The 20,158-nt window shown below is 39.9% G+C and overlaps 1 protein-coding gene across 3 annotated transcripts in view; it reads right to left on the reverse strand.

Moving 5' to 3' along the window:
• LOC148871496 (uncharacterized) overlaps nt 1–20,158 on the reverse strand; it is a 181,046-nt gene that overhangs the window by 125,172 nt on the left and 35,716 nt on the right. For all 3 annotated transcript variants that reach the window (XR_016106452.1, XM_088967218.1, XM_088967219.1), the window contains exons 12-21: nt 15,390–15,548; nt 15,145–15,237; nt 14,654–15,005; nt 14,456–14,569; nt 13,403–13,498; nt 13,235–13,302; nt 11,302–11,422; nt 11,003–11,224; nt 10,670–10,897; nt 10,471–10,580 (exon numbers count right to left, since the gene is read on the reverse strand). Coding sequence is in view for 2 of the 3 variants with exons in the window: in XM_088967218.1 (XP_088823344.1) it covers nt 10,471–10,580; nt 10,670–10,897; nt 11,003–11,224; nt 11,302–11,422; nt 13,235–13,302; nt 13,403–13,498; nt 14,456–14,569; nt 14,654–15,005; nt 15,145–15,237; nt 15,390–15,548 (1,563 nt within the window). In the remaining variant the exon portion in view is untranslated. The remainder of the gene's footprint in view (nt 1–10,470; nt 10,581–10,669; nt 10,898–11,002; nt 11,225–11,301; nt 11,423–13,234; nt 13,303–13,402; nt 13,499–14,455; nt 14,570–14,653; nt 15,006–15,144; nt 15,238–15,389; nt 15,549–20,158) is intronic.

Below are 20,158 nucleotides of genomic sequence, written 5' to 3' on the forward strand. Positions count from 1 at the left end.
ATAGTTAATTAGCGACTTTCAAGTGAAACTTCAATGGGTACAACCGTACAATAGACAGTAAATGGCATGGCAGATGCACTAGCCAAGCAAGCAGTAATTAGGAGGTAAATTATATTGGGCTCAACTAAAAAGTGAGAACTTTTTTGGAAAGTGTAAGATATTCCACCATCTCAAAGGGGCACATGCAATCTATGGAACCTATGTACATTTTTGTTGATAATTAATACAAATTTCAATTACTCATTAAGAGAGAGAGAGAGAGAGAGAGAGAGAGTCATTCAATATGAAAGCATTAAACAGAATAGGTTGCAAAAATTCAAGTTCATTGTTTTTGTAGGTGAAGTTAGTAGCTTCTTCAGATGCTTCCTTGAACTTTTTTTTTATCAATAACACGGTTCATTAATTATCACAATGGGAATTATAAAGAGGAAGACAAACTTTCTTATCTTCCAACTTCAGCTTGAGCCCCAAGAAATGAAAAAGAGAGAAGAGAAAAGGAAAAAGGAAAAAGAAAAAAACAGATTTTAATTACAACTGTGCCCAGAACATTGACTCCCTGTCCACCCCTTGTTTAGCTAACCCATCAGCAAAAGAATTAGCTGATCTTTTTACCCCAACTGATTTTAACTTCCATTTCGCAAACCAGCCATCTGAATTTCCTTCTCATATTGCTATATCTCCATAAACCACTATCATCTTTATTCAGCCACCCTACCACCACCTCTGAGTCCCCTTCTATTATGAGTTTTCTGAGGTTCATCTCCCTAGCTTTCTGGACTCCTTTCACGACTGCATGGATCTCAGCTCTAAGAGAGTCACCCACTCCAATTGGGCCTGAGAACATGGCAGAAACAACCCCATTCTTGTCCCTAAAAACACCCCCAATCCCTGATTGTCCAGGGTTCCCTTTGCTACTTCCATCAAAGTTTAGTTTTATGAAGCCCGCCAGTGGGGGAATCCAAGACACACTCAATACTGCTTTAGTCTGGGTACAGCTTGCAATCCCACCCCACTTCCTCAGCATGTCATCCACTGTAAAGTCTGTGAATAGCTCTAGGGATTTCATCCACTGTACAGCCATTATATGGATCAGGGCCCTCAGATCTTCAGCACTTCTCTCTTCTTTAGAGAAAATCTTGGAGTTTCTTTCTTCACATAAAGATCAGCAGACTGCTGCCCTCAGTCCTCTCCACTAGGGGTGAGCAAAAAAAACCGAAAAACTGAACTGACTAAAAAAGCCAATCGAAACCAAACCAAAAAATCGGTTAACCGAACTGGTCAGTTCGGTTTTGGTTCGATGTTTTAAAAAAACCGACAGTTTTAGTTTGGTTTCGATTAACCATTTAAAAAAACCAGTGGTTAACCGAACTGACCGATATATATATATAGTAATATATATTTATATAATATTATATACATTATATATTATATTTTTTTGAAAATCTAGTAAAAAAGTTCGGCAGTCTGAGAGTGTTCAGACTGCCGAACTGAGACTTCCAGGTTTTAGTTCGCCAGTATGGCAGACTGGCAGCCAGACTGGTGAACAGCCTGTTTGATACCCGCCGCGCAGGGATTTTTCCCTTTCTTTCCCTCTCTCTCTCGGACTCTCACTCTCTCAGACTCCCACTGTCCCAGTTCTCTGAGCTCTCTCTCAGACTCCTGCTTCGGCAACACTGGAGCCACATCGAAATGCGAAGATACTACTTAGTACGTGACCTGAAATCACCAAAAGAACGTCGCTTTTTCTCGCTTGTTTCAGGCATCATGTGTTTGTCCGGCGGACTGGAAGAAGAACTCTGCATAGGTTTCTCACATCTCAATGAGTGAGCTTTCATGGAGCTCTCTGCCTTTTTGTTCTAGTGTTCCACTATGTCAGCTTTATTTTATGGCTCAAAGGATTGATCAGGAGACATACCTAAGACTAAAAACCAGAAGGCCTAGAACTGTTTGTCTGGAGGCTCAACTGCATTTGCTTGACGGGTTAGAGGTCCCAGTTCTTGTTTTTCCCTTTTCTTTAAATTTTGAGGGCATAAAAAAAACCAAAAAACCGAACTGTCAGTTAACCGGTTGCATCGGTTCAGTTTCTGTTCGATTAAATGTAAAAACTGAACAAGTCTGTTCGGTCCAGAAAATCACCCCACGGTTCGGTTAACCGAACCGTGAGCACCCCTACTCTCCACATAGTCCTTCCCCTTTTCATACGCCACCTGAAAAAAGAATGAGCAAAAATTCCAAGTACACCCAAACATAGAGAAAGCCCACTCCCAAATAGATTTTGCAAATTGACAAGACACCAATAAATGGAAACCAGTCTCCTCATCAGCTTTACAAAGAACACACCAATGAGGGAACAAACAAGAATTGGGTCTCTTCTTTTGGAGCATATCACCAATGTTGATTCTTTCCAGAAATGCTTCCCAGCAAAAACTACCAACCCTAGGAGGAATTGGTCTGCACCAAACCTCATTAACAGGGAAGGGGGGAGTTACAGGATTGGTGGACTGGCTTAATACTTTAAAGAAGGAGGCATAGGAGAAGGAACCAGTAGGGGTGGGGGTCCATATTCTAGAGTCTTCCTTAGCTGGTTCTAAGAACACATTATCAAGAAGTTGGAGGAGACTCAAAATAGTGTCAAGGTCTGAGTCTCTCACAGCCCTTTTCAGAACCAAATTCCAACCAAACCCAAAATTGGAAGAGGAAGGGGTGATGAAAGAGGAAATTGTCTCATTTTTAAAAACAGAAAGGGAATGCAAAGAAGGAAACTGGTCCTTTAAAGGGGCATTCTCCACCCAAGTTTGTTCCCAGAATTTTATAGAGTTACCTGAATTCAAATCATAATTGATAAGAGGGGAGAAAATTGGTAATAGATCATGAATGGCTTTCCAAGGAAAAGTGCTTGTGGTCCTAGCCCAGAGTCCAGCATCCCATCCATTTAGCTCCAACCCATGTATGCTTGCCACTATTTTAGCCCATAATTTCTCCTTCTCCAGTGGAAATCTCCATAATCATTTCCCCAATGGGGCCAAATTCCTTTCTCTAATGTTCCCAAGCCCTAACCCCCCACTGTTTTTGCTCCTGGTCACCATCTTCCAGCTTACCCTATGGTCCCTCTTCTCCTCTCCCGGCTCCCAAAGGAAGACTCTCATCAGCTTCTCCAATTTGTTAGCAACCTTAAGTGGGATTTTGAACACTCAGAGGAAATAAATAGGTAAATTTGCTAGAATAGCCTTAATCAGTGTCATCCTACTACCAAGAAAAAGGTAATTCTTTTTCCAAGAAACAAGTCACTTTTCAAATTTTTCCACCACCGGATTCTAGAAACTCTCCCTCTTTGGATTGTCACCAAATGGCAACCCCAAGTAGTTCAATGGCCATCCTGAAACCTCACACCCTAGCACTTCTACACTCTCCCTAATTTCTTCCTCCTCCAAATTCACACCCACAACACAACTTTTCTCAAAGTTCACCTTCAATCTTGACATTTGTTCAAAAAGTAGTATCACTAATTTCATGTTCCTAATATATTTCAAGTTTCCTTCTTCACAAAACAAATTTGTGTCATCTGCAAACTATAGGTGGGTGAGGAGGGTTTCCCCCCTTCCGACTCTCCATCCTCTAATGTGACTCCTAGAGTTTTCTCTATTAATCAATCTCCCTAGGACAGCAGCAATCAGTGTGAGCACGAAGGGAGATGAGGGGTCCCCTTGCCTTATACCCCTACTAGCTAGAAAGAAATCTACCACTGTCACATTCACGAGTATAGAGTAATGACAATTGCGAACACATCCCATAACCCATTTGCACCATCTAGCCCCAAATCCAAATTTAGTCATAATTCTCTTTAAGAAATCCTAATCAACCAAATCATAAACTTTTTTCCAAATCCAACTTACATACCACTCCCTTCTTTCCATCCTTCCAAACATTTACAACACTCTCATTTGCAATTAAGATCTGATCTATAATTTGTCTTCCACTCACAAAGGCTCCTTGATTTGGTGTAATTGTTTGTCGAACTGAACCTATTGAGAGAGCTCAGAAGAAGAAGAAGTGGAAGAAGAGAGGAGAGTCTGATGTGTTCGAATGGGCACTATTCATCAGCCAGCCTTGTTCACTAATATAAGAGCAATACATAATTTACATGAAAGGACCAGGATGCCCCTGATTAGTGATGGGACACCCAGTCTAATAAAACACAAGATACAATTAGGCCCAGTTACTAAGGCCCATTAACTAGAGACTCTAATACCCAAGCCAGACAAGAGAATAACAACATATCAATCGAACCGACACTCCCCCTCAAGCTAAGCATGGATGTCAATCATGTTTAGCTTGCCCAGTAAGTCCAAAAATTTCACTGTGGTTAGCCCTTTAGTTAAAACATCTGCAATTTGCATCTCTGAGGGAGTGTAAGGAATGCAAAGTTCTCCTATGACTATTCTTTCTCTAACAAAATGGCGGTCTATCTCAATATGTTTTGTTCTACCATGCTGCACTGGGTTATTTGCAATGTTGATAGCAGCCTTGTTGTCGCAGTACAACTTGAGAGGACACTCAGTCTTCACTCCCAGTTCACCAAGAAAAATTTTAAGCCACAACAGTTCCGCAACACCATGAGCCATAGCTCGATATTCTGCCTATGCACTAGACCTTGCAACAACATTCTATTTTTTACTTCTCCATGTAACTAGATTTCTCCCAACAAAAGTACAGTAACCTGAAGTCGACTTTCTGTCACCCACAGAACCAGCCCAATCTGCATCAGTATATCCATTAACTTCAATTCTATTGTTTTTTCTGAACAGAATCCCTTTCCCAGGGCAAGACTTCAAATATTTGAGGATTCTTTCTACAGCCTTCATGTGAGGAATTTTGGGGTTGTGCATAAACTGGATGACAACATGAACGGCATAAGCAATGTCAGGATGAGTGAGGGACAAGTAAATTAACTTCCCCACTAACTTCTGGTATCTCTCCTTATCAGGGTAGTCCTCTCCCACTAAATCCTGTAGACCATGATTCGGTTCTATTGGAGTATCTGTTGACCTACACCACAACATGCCTGTCTCTTGTAGGTCAAGGAAGTATTTCCGTTGACATATATAGTTGCCCTCTTTGGATCTAGCAACTTTAATCCCTAGGAAGTACCTCAGTTGATCCAGGTCTTTGATTTCAAATTCAGCAGCTAGGACCTCCTTCAGTCTATTGATCTCCTCCTTATCATCCCCAGTAATTACCATATCATCTACATAGACGATAAGAGCAGTAAGTTTCCCATTCCTCTTCTTTATAAATAGAGTATAATCTACCCCGCTTTGAGTATAACCACCTTTCTTCATCGCTCCACATAGCTTCTCAAACCAGGCACGAGGGGACTGTTTAAGGCCATATAGTGCCTTTCTCAGTCTACACACTTTTCTACCAAATTCATAACCTGGTGGAGGATCCATGAATACCTCCTCATGTAGATCACCATTTAAAAAAGCATTCTTCACATCTAGCTGATGAAGCTCCCACAAGAAGTTTACAGCTAATGAGAGTAGGACTCTGATAGTATTGAGTTTTTCTACGAGAGCAGATGTTTCTTTGTAGTCAACTCCTTCCTTTTGAGTAAACCCCTTTGCCACATGTCTAGCCTTGTATCTTTCAATGGACCCATCCTCCCTATGCTTCACGGTGAAAACCAACTTGCATCCAACAGTACCTTTCCCTTCTGGTAGATCTACTAGTTCCCAAGTCCCTGCTTTCATCAAGGCCTTCATTTCTTCATTCATAACCTCTTTCCACCTTGGGTCAGACATAGCCTCAGAGTACCTAGTAGGAACATGCACAGAAGAGAGAGCAGACACAAAAGAACAATAACTAGGGGACAAGTGGGAGTAAGACGCAAAATCCGCAATAGGGTATCTGATAGTACAAGAACGAGTATATTTACGAAGTGCAATTGGAAGATCCAAGTCTAAGGAATTGATAGGATTACCTTGAGTTACTGAGACAGGTTGATCCGAGTCCAATTGGTTGTTGTCAGGAGTTGGAGGGCTCTTCTTCCTTCTATTGTAGGTAACTCTGATATCTTTCTACTGCCTGTTGGAGCCTTTAGTAACATTTTCCACATCACTAGTAGTATCTGGGCGAATGGGAGCCTCACTAGATTCACCTGGGATACCACAAATAGGAGGATCAAGAGGAGAAGATGGAAGATCCAAGGTAGAGAAGGGCACAAAGAAATGGGGAATAGAAGAATCAACCGAAGGGTCCTCTTCCATCCTACTAGTCTCCCCTTGAAGAGGATCCGAGGAAGATTAAAAGTAGGATTGAGACTCAAAGAACACCACATCTTTTGTGACATATCTTTTCTTGGTGACTGGATCATAACACTTATATCCCTTCTAAGTAGGAGAATAACCCAAGAAGATTCCCTTTGTAGCTCGAGGATCTAGTTTTGTCTTCTTTGGATCCTTGACATGTATAAAACATACACACCCAAAGACCCTCGGTGGAAGAGAAAAAACAGGGAGATGAGGGCAAAGAACCGAAAATGAAGTCTTCATTCCCAAGACCTTAGATGGCATTCGGTTTATCAAATATGATGCGGTGAGGATTGCTTGAGACCAATACAAGATGACTGGTGAATCATTCTCGCATCCTCCATAAACAAGTTAAAGGATCTTTCGAAATATTCAACAGCATTATCTGACCTGAATTGCTTGATTTTCTTGCCAAATTGTGTTTCAATCATTTTGCAAAATGCCATGGTTACTCGCGGCACTTCATCCCGTGTCTTTAATAAGTAGATCCATGTGCATCGAGAATAGTGGTCAATAAAACTGATAAAGTATCGATAGCCATCCACAGAAACAATAGGAGGACCCTAAACATCAGAATGCACTAAGTCAAAATGTGCTTGAATTCATTATTAGAAGTTGAGTACACAGTTCTAAACTGTTTTGATAATTGACAGACTTCATAGACTAACTTTTTACTTGACACACCTTGAAACAATTCCAGAAACAACATTTTCAATGACGAGAATTGTAAATGACCTAGTCTAGCATGCCACAGGTGCAGCTTAGATAATGACTCCACATTAGATTGACCACTAGTAGTAGATGTTTGAAGGGTTGAACTGATGTCTGCATCCAAGTAGTAGAGGCCTCCTCGCTCATGACCGCTCCTAATCGTTCTCTTTGTCAAATTGTCCTAAAAAACAAAAGGTTATGCTACAATTCAAGTTCTTGGTAAGTTTTGAAACAGATAAAAGATTTGAAGAGAGATTGGGAACATGTAAGACAGATTTGAGGGAGATGTCCTTGCTTAGGTCAACCACTCCTTTCCCAGATATGGTAGAGAGGGAACCATCAGCAACCTTCATCTTGTCTTGACTAGACATTAAATGATAGGAAGAGAATAAGGAAGACATGTGAGTCATGCGGTCGGTTGCACCACAATCAATAATCCAGGAGGCTGGATCAATGGAACTAGTTGCACTAAAGGCTGAAACAATACCTGATCTGGCAAGGGAGGTGGAAGCAAGAGAATTTGTCCTTAGGCGGGCCAGTGCCCGACTAAGTACCTCTACCTCATCAGTTGTGAAATCCATAGGCCCGTGTCCTTGGGAACAGGTAGTTTGTCCCGAAGAAGAGGAAGCAACTGTGGATGAGTGTTTGGAACCTCCATCACTGGGACTTTCTGCTAGGTTCCCACTTGCCGAATGGCCCTTCTGGTGCTTCTTCTCTTTCCTCAATGCTGCTGGTTTCAAATGAGGGTAGAGAACCCAACAGTTCTCTTTCACATGTTTTTCTCCCCCACAGTGATTACACCTCAAGTGTCTCTTGTCAAAGAACTTGTTTCCCCTTTGGCTTGTAGAAATGAGAGTTGAATGTTCTATAGACTGCACTACTGGTTTAGTCTGGGCATCAACTTGCATCTCCTTTCTTCTCATCTCTTCATTTCTCACAAGATAGTAGACATGATGTAGATCAGGCATCTCATCTCTTCCCAGAATTTAGAACCTTATGTTCTCATATACCGGATCTAGGCCAGCCAACAATTTTGAATGCTCTACTCTCTTCAACTTGTTTGTCGTGTTTCCCCTTATCTCTGGCATTCTCCCAGTCTATGATGAGGTGGTGATCCAGCTCTTCCCACAATCCTTCTAATGTAGCAAAGTATGTAGCAACACTCATGTCTCCCTGCTTCAGGGCAGCAATATCTTGGTTCAGTCTATAGATTCGGGCATTATTCTTTTTCTACCCATAGGTCTTAGACACCTCCCATATCTTGGCAGCTGGAGAAGTGTTGAACTGTCCTAGCTACCCTGGGAGTCATTGAAGCAAGCAGCCAGGACATGACTGTAGCATTCTCTCTTCTTCAAACAGCATATTCAGCACTCCCTATTCTGGGTTCTTTCTTCTGCCCATCCAAATAGCCTGTAAGATCCCGGGATGTGATAAAGAGCATGGCCGAAACAGACCATTCCCTAAAGTTGTATTCATCAAGTAACACACTTGTTATCTGTAGGCTGTGCAAATTAGGGTTCTCCAGATTAGGAGACCTCCCACTAGTCCTAATATCTCTAGAAGAAACTTCCCCAGATATGGAAGACATCTTCTCCGACTTGCAAGAGTACCAAAACTGACACACAGGTTATGTGAAACCTCTTCAGACTTCCGGACCTTGCAGCACTGTAATCTCAGACCTGAGGGTCTGTTTTAGGGCTGTAATACCCTTCCCACTCTGCTGTACTGCTCCACTCACTGCTGTCGCAAGCTGCCACTTACAGTCGAAGTGCCAAGCCAAAAATAAAAAACTCTGCTGTGTTTGGCCATTGTTGTCGCAACCCTGACCTAGCTGTTGTGGCTTCTACCACACACCAATCACTGCTATCGCAGGTTAACCTTCACCCACGAACTGCTCTAGGACTGCTGAAATCAGTCCTCTCTTCTAGATCTGTTTTACACAGATCTCACTTAGCCGAATGGCTACACCTTGCTCTATGTATCTCTTAGGGCATCAGCTACTGGGACTTACTCCCCTTGGGCCCTACAACCAAGGGAAACCCTAGGTATAAGTTCTGCTGTGTTCTACGACCAGACCTAGGGTTTCTCTGCAGTACCAAGATAGAGAGAGAAGAGTGAGACAGCTGGCTATAACAAGGCGAGAGAGGTGTTCTACGACCAGACCTAGAGCTCTGATACCATGTTTGTCGAACTGAACCTGTTGAGAGAGCTGAGAAGAAGAAGTGGAAGAAGAAGAAGAGGGGAGAGTCTGATGTGTTCAAATGGGCAAAATTCATCAGCCGTTCACTAATATAAGAGCAATACATAATTTACATGAAAGGACCAGGATGCCCCTGATTAGTGATGGGACACCCAGTCTAATAAAGCACAAGATACAATTAGGCCCAGTTACTAAGGCTCATTAACTAGAGACTCTAATACCCAGCCCAGACAAGAGAATAACAACATATCATCCGAACCAACAGTAATGATATCTGGCAATACTTCCTTCAATCTCAAAGATAGAACCTTCGCAAGGATTTTATACAGGCTATTTACCAAACCGATTGGCCTGAAGTCCTTTGGATGGGATGCATCTTTCTATTGTGGAACCAAAGGTAAAAAAGTGGAATTCACACCCGGGTTAACCACTCCTCTCCTATGAAATTCCTCAAACACCATCAACAGATCACCTTTCAAAGTATCCCAGCAATCTTGGTAAAAAAGCCATTGTTAAACCATCTGGACCTGGAGCTTTAATTCTATCCATAGAGAATATAGTCTCCTTAATTTCTTCCAACTCAAACCTTCTTTCCAACCTTCTCCTGTTCTCAACCCCTACATCTGGCCAGTCCAAACCTTCTAACCACACCCCCCTACTCACAAGCCTTCTTAGAATGAATTTAAAATGTCCTACAGAGGCCCTAGCAATCTTATCTTGTTGTGTTAACTCAACTCCATCCACCTCCAATTTGGAAATAAAATTCCTCCTCCCATGAGCCAAAGAATGAAAAAACCTTGTGTTCCTATCTCCCTCTTACAGTCATTTACATCGAGATTTTTGCCTCCAGCTTATTTCCTCCTTGTGTAGGCATTCCTCTAATTGTCTTCTCAAATCTCTTCTTTGTTCCCTGCCTACCTCTCCAAAAGCTCCCCTTTCTTCTTCCTTGAACATTTTAGTAATGGAGGAGTGAAACACATTGTAAAGCAGGAATATTTTACTGAAATCTTAGGGTGTGAATCCTGTGGCAAATACCTTAGATCAAGGGATTTTTCAGATTTCCTTTTCAGTGTTGCCTGTCAGCCTACTATATTACTTGAGATCAACACAATTCCTATTCTTTGTAATTCTGGGCCCATCTTCTATTTGAAACATGTATACATATCTTGGTTTTACTTAAATAGAAGTTTTTTATTACACATTTGAGGGAGGGAAGAATTGGCATGGGTTAAGGGATAGAAAGGGGGTTACCTTGAGCATCGTTGGTAATTCTGGGATGCCTCTGACTGCAAAACATAAAGATAGAATCCAGATAGCACAAGATAGCACGGCTGCCACTCTGCCACATAATTACCAATTCCCTACATCACAAAATTAAAAGAATGAGATGAAAAAATCAATTTAGAGACAGACGTAGAAAAAATGCCATACTAGATCAAAGAACACACACCCTCCAAACAAGAATTCTAGCCTCAGTTGAAAGATCTGCAGGGTTCCATGGCACCAGACCCATTTGGAAAGTTTCATTCATAGTCTGATCAGTGTTGTCCACAGTGCAACGGAATAACTTTAACAATTCCTGGACTCTGCAGTATCTAGCCGGTGAAAAGTGAATCCCAAGATTAGGCACTTGAATGGAAACACGTGTTGATGGGTAATGCGGATGAGGGATTTTAATCTTCAAAGAACAGATTGTAGAACAGTCAGAAAAAATTTTGAAATGGTCAAGGCCAATATCCAATAAAGTATTTGAACTGAACAAGGAATAAAATAAAAAAGCTACCTGATCAATAATAACTGTCATCCCACACCTATCAACCAGAGCATAGAAGCAGTCAACATTCTCTGAGGTAGGTGATCTCAAAGGTTGACAATCAAAAATTGAAGAGACTCCAATAGAGTTTTTTTGGTCATAAGAACAGTCCATAAAGAACGCAGCAATATCTTTTCCAGTTATGTAAAAACGGGAATATAAGCCCTGCCTTTGTTCATCACATTGACCTTCCTGAAAAGTTCCCAATACGTTCCAATAAAACTCAATGCAATAGGAAGTAGTTAGAACATCCACCTGATGCAACTTACTTTGATGTGCAATGTGAAATGACCAAAGTCCAAAAGAAATTGGCCATTACATTTGGAAGATTCACATGTTTGTATAGGAATTCTCACTTTTGGAGCATCAATATCAATGTCAAGCGCAAATCTGGAATATCAGAAAGTGTTGACAATTACAAATAGAAAAACGCACATCTTTTTTTATGAATAGGAAATTTCACATCTTATAAAATCAACAAAATTGAAAGTTAAAATTACAGAAAATGCACCAACATATCCTTAAGATGCAAATTAATATACATAAAGTTAATGATATCAGCGCCTAGAACCATTTAAGACCCATTTTTTTTCCAAATAACAAATACTTTGGCATATACACTACAAAGGAAAGTTGGATAATGCCACATACAATAAATGATGACGGAAATCACAGTTTATAAACTCCTGCTACTCTCGACATATGTTAGTACTCTTGGAAATATAGAGCAAGTTTTCGCTCAGCCCTAACTGTTTCTTTAATCTATGTCAAAATTGGTATCATAAGACAAGAAGAGTAGTAGAGTTGTTGAAACCTAAAAAGATGGCACTTCACTAGAGAACCAAATTTTGGATTCAATGAGCCACCAACATTTGGTACTGTAGCACATGTTTTCTAAAGATTTTTTGGTGATAAATAAAAAGTAATTTTATTAATAAAAAGAGACGGTACATGAGAGGTGATAAGATATCATCCACTAAGAAAGACAAAGCACCCAAGAAAAGCACAATCTCCTGAGACAAAACACACAAGAAATAACAACTTTTAACTTTCAACCCACAGAAAAATTACCCACAACTTGCTTCTGAAGCATGCAACCCTCATCAAACAAAACAAAAATGTCCAACCAGCCGTAAACAAAAACTCAAAACTATCACCAATCTGAGGTAGGTCTTTCAGCATTCAACGGATACTGTAGCTCTATATCCCAATACTCTCCTCTAGGACATGATGGTATTCCAATAGGAAGTGTGGAAAGGTGTGGGTGATATAGGCCTGTTATGGCCAACTAAGCTATTTAATAACATATTGAAAGAAAATAAAATGCCTGATGAATAAAGAAAGAACACTACAGCGCCAATATCTAAGGAAAAGGCAATATACAAAGTTCTAACTAGTAACTAGAAGGGATTTTGTTGCTTCACCTGCACTTCCTTCTAAATTTGATCTACCTATTGCTCTCTGTAAGGTAAGTGCTCTTCCAGAACTCATAGTATTTCAAATTATATTTCTTATCATCATCTATCCTCTACATACAAGTCTTTGCATGCTTCCATCTCATATGTTTTCGTTCCAAGGAATGTGACTAGATGGATGCTCTGTTAAAGAACAATACATGGGACATTGTTTGTTTGCCCAAGAAAAAAAGATTATAGGGTGTAAATGGGTTTTTACTATTGAACACAGACCTAATGGTATGTTGTGAGATATATGGTGAGGTTGGTGGCTAAAGGCTATACTCAGACCAATGAAATTGATTATAGGGAGACCTCTCCCATAGCTATGATGAAATCTATTTGTATTCCCCTATCACTTGCTTTGCGTTATTCTTGTCCTCTTTACCAGTTAGATGTTAAAAATATTTTTCTCAGTGGAGATCTTCATGAAGAGGTGTGCATGGATATTTGACTTGGTTTTTACAGTGCCTTGCCTAGGAGTGTTTTTAAGATCAAAAAAGTCGTTATTAAACAGAAAAAAAATATATTAATGATACCAGAAGAGACCAATAAACCCCCCCCCCGGGTGAATTGGGATGAATTCCACCAGATTGGCTACCACTTTTATGATACCAATTGATTGGTTATAAGTTATTCTGGTATCACACTCAAACCCAATTAATAAATATAACATTTTGAGAACTAAATGAAGAAATAAAGAAAAAGAAATGAAAGAGAGAATGCAACAAAAAATCTAGGAGATAACCTGCTTTGTTCTTCCAACACCATTTGAAACTGCTCCTGAGCTCTACGGGTCACTTCTTCTATCTTCATCTGTTCATTGAAAGATCATATCAACAAAGTACTCAAAAAAAAGTACCATTTAAAACAATACACACTAATAATAATGGCTTGAAGCATATTAGCATTTTACCTGTAAAGCTGTTGCAGTCTCCAATGCAACCGCAGGACTGATTGCACTACTTCTCTTCATAAACTCTAAAAAGCGATTGCAACTTTCCATCAAAACCTATATAGAGAACAAGATGAAAAAAACAATGATGACTTAAGAAAATAATGATGACAAGAAGCCAGAAAGGTTATTCTAGAAAAAAAAATCACATTGACCTAAAGATAATTAAAATAGGAAGTTAACAATAACGTAAGGTTCCCTTAGACTATAGCCAATGAACATGAATGGTTTTCTCCTTCCCAGACAACAAGAACAAAAATGTATGGGTACAACACATAAGAGAACCGGTACAAACACCAACATACCCTATATACATAAACATGAAAATAAATACGAAGAGATGTATCCAACTCATTAAGAACAATCAGAAGAAAATTAAACTCAGACAAGCTAAATTCCATGTTAATTCCCCGTTGTGTAGTCCCTTTAATAAAAATAAAAAGTATTATTTTAAAATAACATTACAATATAATATGTATTTTATATAGTATATTCATATCAAATTAGCAAATGAAGAAGGCTATAATGTTATATAATAAAATTTTAAGATAGAGAGTAAGGAAAAGAGAAAAAGAAAGAAAAATTGTTTAGAATTGTGAGGGAATCCTTTTTATCCTTCTCTTCTTTCTTTGTTTTCCCTTATCAAAGCACTTAGATATGTTAAATTTCAAAAGTAAAAGCTTAAAACAAGGCATCAGCTATAAGTACAGTATGTATTAGAATGCATCAACATACGAAGTAATAAGACGTAGCTATAGTAATTAAGGTTTTAAAAGGCACCTGCGTTATGAGTTTTGTCTCATAAAAGGGTGTTCTATTGCCTAGGTGGGTACATAGTCACCTAGACAAGGGTCTTTTTTATTAAGGCATGGCATTTAGGCTAGGTGCCCAGCCAACTACGTATGAACTGGAAAGCTTACACCTTCCTGTTTCCCATTCATTATAGTTTAAAACATATCTTTTATTTTAGTACCAAAAATTAACAAAGGAAATTTAGCATAATTTGATGATCACCGTAACATGGCAGGGAGCAATTGTTGCTGAAAGTTGCCAGTCTACATTCTCTCCAACTGGTGAGTGCACAAAACTGGCAGCCAAAGCATTCACCTTGTGTTCACTACTGACACTCTGCAATTAAATTCTTTCAAGACTTGCAATATCACTGAATAAATGCAGCAACTGGAACAGAAATACAGCAAGCAGCAAGCAAACCTGTAAAAGTGAACCTTCAGGAGCAGACAAACCATAAAATCTCAATGATACATCACAATGGGTTGTCCTTCGGTAAAGCTTGGTGGTCACATTAAGTTGCTCAAACCAACCACAGACAATCTCTGTCTGATCGATACTGATGATCCGAGTGGCAGCTTGACTAATCGAGACATTTATCAAGAAATGTAACATATTACGTGTATCTTTTCTTGTAAGAGAAGGTAAATCCTCATCAGGTTGGTAACTAAGTAATTTATTTACTGTTTCCCATTCCTCTTTGGTCAATGTATCTTCAATCAGCTTTGGCGCTTCTGAACTACTCCCAGAAGAGATATCACTAGAAGTAGCACTCCTGAAATAAGAAGCAACGAAAATAACCTCTTAATGTAACTAGATGAAGAGCACTATCAATGTTCTCACAGATACATGGAAGATGTATTAACCTCAAGCAATGGAACAAAATTTTCAAATGAACTAAATGTCCTACATACCATCCATAGGAAAACCAACTTCTATTTGATTGATTCCTCTGATTATCTGCTTCCTTTGATTTTACAGATTCAACTTTAGCATGTGCAAGCAACCTGAAGAAAAACATCATCTCATGAAACTGAATATTGAATTAATGAGGATTTGAAGAATCAGTGCTAACACATAACGGAGCAAAAGCTCATCTAATAATGTTTGATTTAGAATTTCAACAATTAGAGCAACAAAGTACAATTTGGTTTCATACCTCCACAAAAGAATTACTTTAGAATCAAGGTCTTTTTCAAATTCTCTGATTTCAGAGCAATCATTATTTGACAACTGTTGCAGTGAACCAGCATATAGTTGAATATAACGCCGACGAAGCCGACAAAGATGTTTGATTCTGTCCCATGAGAAACGGTAACTGAAATAGGCCATAGAATATTTAGTAGATTGATATTCAGAAGCTAATTTATACCCTAAATCATCCTTAACAACCAAATAAACATAAAGAATACAAGAAACAAAGTTAGTTAGAGATCTAGAAATCCATCAGAAAAAGATGTTCTCCACAACGATGACCAAGCACATTATTTTCTGAATTTATTGAATGCCTTACTTTTCTGATTTCATAATGTTGAAACTGAAGAGAGGAGAGGAGACTTGTGTGTTTCGGCAATGGGGGTTCTGAGAAGAGTTTTCGAACAGTCTCTATCTCAGCCCTCTAACACTGTCTTATTAGATATTTTTGAGTAATTACAAGGAGGCCCTTAGTTGGGCAGAATTTACAAAGAACTTAAAAAATAACTTAACATTGACAGGATGGGCCCAAAATAACAAGAAGAATAAACAACCTATGGGCCATTCGGCCCATCTTCTCTACACTCCCCCTCAAGCTGAGCATAGATGTCAATCATGCCAAGCTTGTTGGTATCATGCTGAAGTTTTGCCTTGGGAATGCCTTTGGTAAGAAAATTTGCCAACTGTCCTTCAGATGTGATGAAAGGAAGACACACTTCACCCGAAGAGACCCTTTCCCTAATGAAGTGTCGATCAACTTCAATATGCTTGGTTCTATCATGTTAAACTGGGTTGTGAGCAATGTTGATGGCAGCCTGATTATCACAGTATAACATCATTGGCTTGTCATATTCAACTCCAAGTTCTTCCATCAAGGATTTTAGCCATAATAATTCAGAAACCCCATGTGCCATGGCCCTGTATTCTGCTTCAGCAGAAGACCGAGCAACAACCGATTGTTTCTTGCTTCTCCAAGAAACAACATTACAAGCTACCAAGCTGCAATACCCAGATGTAGATCTTTTGTCATCAATGTTCCCATCCCAGTTAGCATCGGTGTAAGCTTCAAATTTCATATGACCGTGCTTGGCAAACAGAATACCCTTTCCTGGGTAGCCCTTCAAATAACTTAGGATTCTCTCTACAGCTGCCAAATGAGTGTCTCGAGGAGCATGCATGAATTGGCTAATGCAACTGACTGCATATGCAATATCTGGCCGAGTCATGCATAGATACAAAAGTTTCCCAAGAAGTCTCTGAAAGATTCCTTTGTCTTCTAACAATGTCCCTTCTGAGGCTGAGAGTTTATGACTCATATCAATAGGAGTCGCAGCTGGTCTAGCACCCATCTTTCCAATTTCAGAGAGCAAGTCAAGAACATACTTTCTTTGGGAGATAAGAATCCCATCCTTGGATCGAGCCACTTCTATGCCAAGAAAGTATCTCAATTCCCCCAAATCTTTAATCTCAAACTCTGTATGGAGAAAAGATTTTAGATCTTGAATTCCTGAGGCATCATTACCTGTCACTACAATATCATCTACATACACAATGAGGTATACTGCTAGAGGTCCACTCCTCTTCACAAAAAGAGTATGATCGGACTGTGTCTGCACATAACCAAAGTTAACAAGTGCTGTTCTAAATCTCTCAAACCATGCTCTAGGAAACTGTTTTAGTCCATAAAGAGATTTCTTCAGCCTGCATACCTTCCATTTTATATCAGTTCCATACATCCCTGGAGGAAGAGACATGTAAACCTCCTTATGTAATTCACCATTCAGAAATGCATTCTTCACATCCAATTGATAAAGGGGCCAGTCAAAGTGAGCAGCTAAAGATAGAAAAACCCTCACAGATGTCATCTTGGCAACAAGTGCAAAAGTCTCTAAATAATCAATCCCATACATCTGTGTATAGCCTTTTGCAACCAGCCTGACCTTGTACCTTTCAATGGTACCATCAGCTTTGTATTTGATAGTAAAGACCCACTTGCAACCAACAGAATCCTTCCCTTCAGGCAAATCCATCACTTCCCAAGTGTCATTCTTGTGTAGGGCATCTATTTCAGATTTCATAGCATCCCTCCATTCTGGAATCTTAAGAGCTTCTGACACAGACCTAGGAATAGGATAAGAAGCAATAGAAGAGAGATAGGCAAAATATGAAGGTGAAAGCAAACTGTAAGAAAGGTGCTTGGAAATGCAGTGTGCAGTGCACTTCCGTTTTCCTTTTCTAATAGCAATGGGAATATCAAGGTCAGGGAAGGATGAATCCAAAGGTGTTGAACCAGTACCTGTTGTCTCTTCTATGACTGGAAGTGTAGAAGGCTCATGTGTTGTAGGAGAAACAACCTACACATTTCTGGATCTTTGCCTTTGATACACCTTGGGATTGAGGACAAGACGAGGAGGTAGGGTACCAAGACAAGGAGAATGGAACGACTGATCCAACCTTGATTCATTTGAGGGAGAGGCAGACACATCAAGAGACTCAACAGGGATAGGAAGAGGAAGAGCAAACACCTGTGTCAAATTCTCCCCCTGTGGACAATGTCCTTCTGGAGAGGAACCATAAAAAGGGGAAGACTCATCAAAGGTGACATCCATTGAGACATACCGATTGCCAGACTTTGGATCAAAACAGCAATAACCCTTTTGTTTGGGAGAATAACCAAGGAAGATACACTTTTGGGATTTGGGTTCAAATTTATGCCTTTGGACACTTGGAACATGTACATAACAGGTGCAGCCAAAGACATGAATAGGAATAGGAAAAAGATCTTTGTCCGAATGAAGAAGAGTGAAGGGAGACTTAAAACCCAAAACCCTGGATGGCATGAGGTTTATGAGATAGGTAGCAGTAAGTACAGCATCACCCCAAAACTTGGTAGGAACATGTGAGGCAAATAAGATACTTCTTGCAACCTCAACAATATGCTTGTTTTTCCTCTCAGCAACCCCATTCTGTTCTGGGGTCCTAGCACATGAGCTTTGATGAATAACCCCCATGTCAGAAAGATAGCAGGATAGGTTTTTCTCAAAGTATTCTTTTGCATTGTCTGATCTGAAGATTTTAATCCTGGTATCAAATTGGGTTAGAACAAATTCATGGAATTGTTTTACAAGTCTTGGGACTTCATCACGGGATTTCATCAGGAATATCCAAGTGAATCGTGAAAAGTCATCAATAAACAGGATAAAATATTTGTAGCCACCCATGGAAGGTAAGTGGTAAGGCCCCCACACATCAGAATGCACAATATTAAAAGGAACAGAAGATCTTTTATTTCTCAAAGGATACTTGCTTCTACAATGCTTTGACAATTCACAAGACTCGCAATGAAGACTGGACAGACTAATTCCCTTAAACAATTCAGGGAATAGATGACTCAAAGCCAAAAAAGACAGATGACCAAAACGACAATGACACAACATAATCTGACTAACAGACTCTGAAGAGACAGATCCAAGAGCAACATTCCCAAGATGATCAGTGCATTGTCCCGTTAGCCTCATGGCCACTCCCAATCACCTTCTGAGACTCCAGATCCTGAAAAACACAGTAGGAAGGAAAAAAGGTTAAACAACAGTTTAGTGACTTGGTTAAACTGCTCACAGACAATAAATTTGTATTTAGTTTAGGTACATGAAGGGCAGAAGGGAGGTACAAGGAATCTGTAGCCTTGATGGTTCCCTTACCAAAGATAGGGGCAAGTGAACCATCAGCTAAAGTGATTTTATCACGTCCAGGAAGTAAGTCATATGAAACAAACAAGGTAGACAGATTCATCATATGGTCAGAAGCACCTAAGTCAATAATCCAAGAGATCTTGAGATTACCTGAAGAAGTAGCATGATTAGCAGAAGCCCTTATACCTGAATGAGCAAATGCTGAAGTAGTAGATTTTCCTGAAGGGTCGGTAGCAGAGGTCACACCACTCAGCTGACTGATCATCTTCCCAAACTTTTCATATTCTGCTCTCATGGCTGCCAACTGTGCAGAAGCAGACATTTCTTCATTATCAGGCTCGGCAGCTACATTTGCACTTATCATATTTTTTCTGAAACCTGATGGGAACAAGGTTAGGATGTAACTTCCAGCACTTGTCTTTGGTGTGCTTCGGCCTCTTGCAGTACTCACATACAACTTCTTTCTTTCCTGTGCCACTAGAAGTTCCAACATTCCCTTTAGGTTTAATCCCCATATTGGCAAAGTGATCATTAATATCAGCCCCTTGAACCTGTACAGCCCTTCTGCTCTCTTCACCACTCACCAATGCATAAGCTTGTGACAAAGATACACACTCCTTGGAAAGAATATTCTGTTTGGTGATATCATATTCCGGGTTTAGTCCGGTTAAGAACTCAAATACCCTGTTTCTTTCAACCAGTTTCCTGTAGGTCTCTGCATCATTGGTGGAGGTGTCCCAGGTTACAGCTTCTATCAAGTCTATTTCTTGCCACAAAGACTTCAATGTTGAGAAGTATACAGATAGTGGTTTCTCCCCCTGTCTCAGATTCTTCACATCACTTCTCAACTTATAGGCTCTAGCCACATTTAGTTTTTGGGAATAGGTTTCAGCAACACTATCCCATATTTCCTTTGCCGAATTCATCCATAGATAGTGCTGGCTGATCTGTGGCTGCATTGAGTTCACAAGCCACCCAATGATAGTGTAATTTTCTTGCATCCACTTCTCGTAGGATGGATCATCTTCTGGGGGAGCCTTCT

This window comes from Nelumbo lutea, chromosome 2 (assembly GCF_056320005.1).
Source record: "Nelumbo lutea isolate HS-2025 chromosome 2, American lotus-T2T, whole genome shotgun sequence".
Classification (NCBI taxonomy): Eukaryota; Viridiplantae; Streptophyta; class Magnoliopsida; order Proteales; family Nelumbonaceae; genus Nelumbo; species Nelumbo lutea.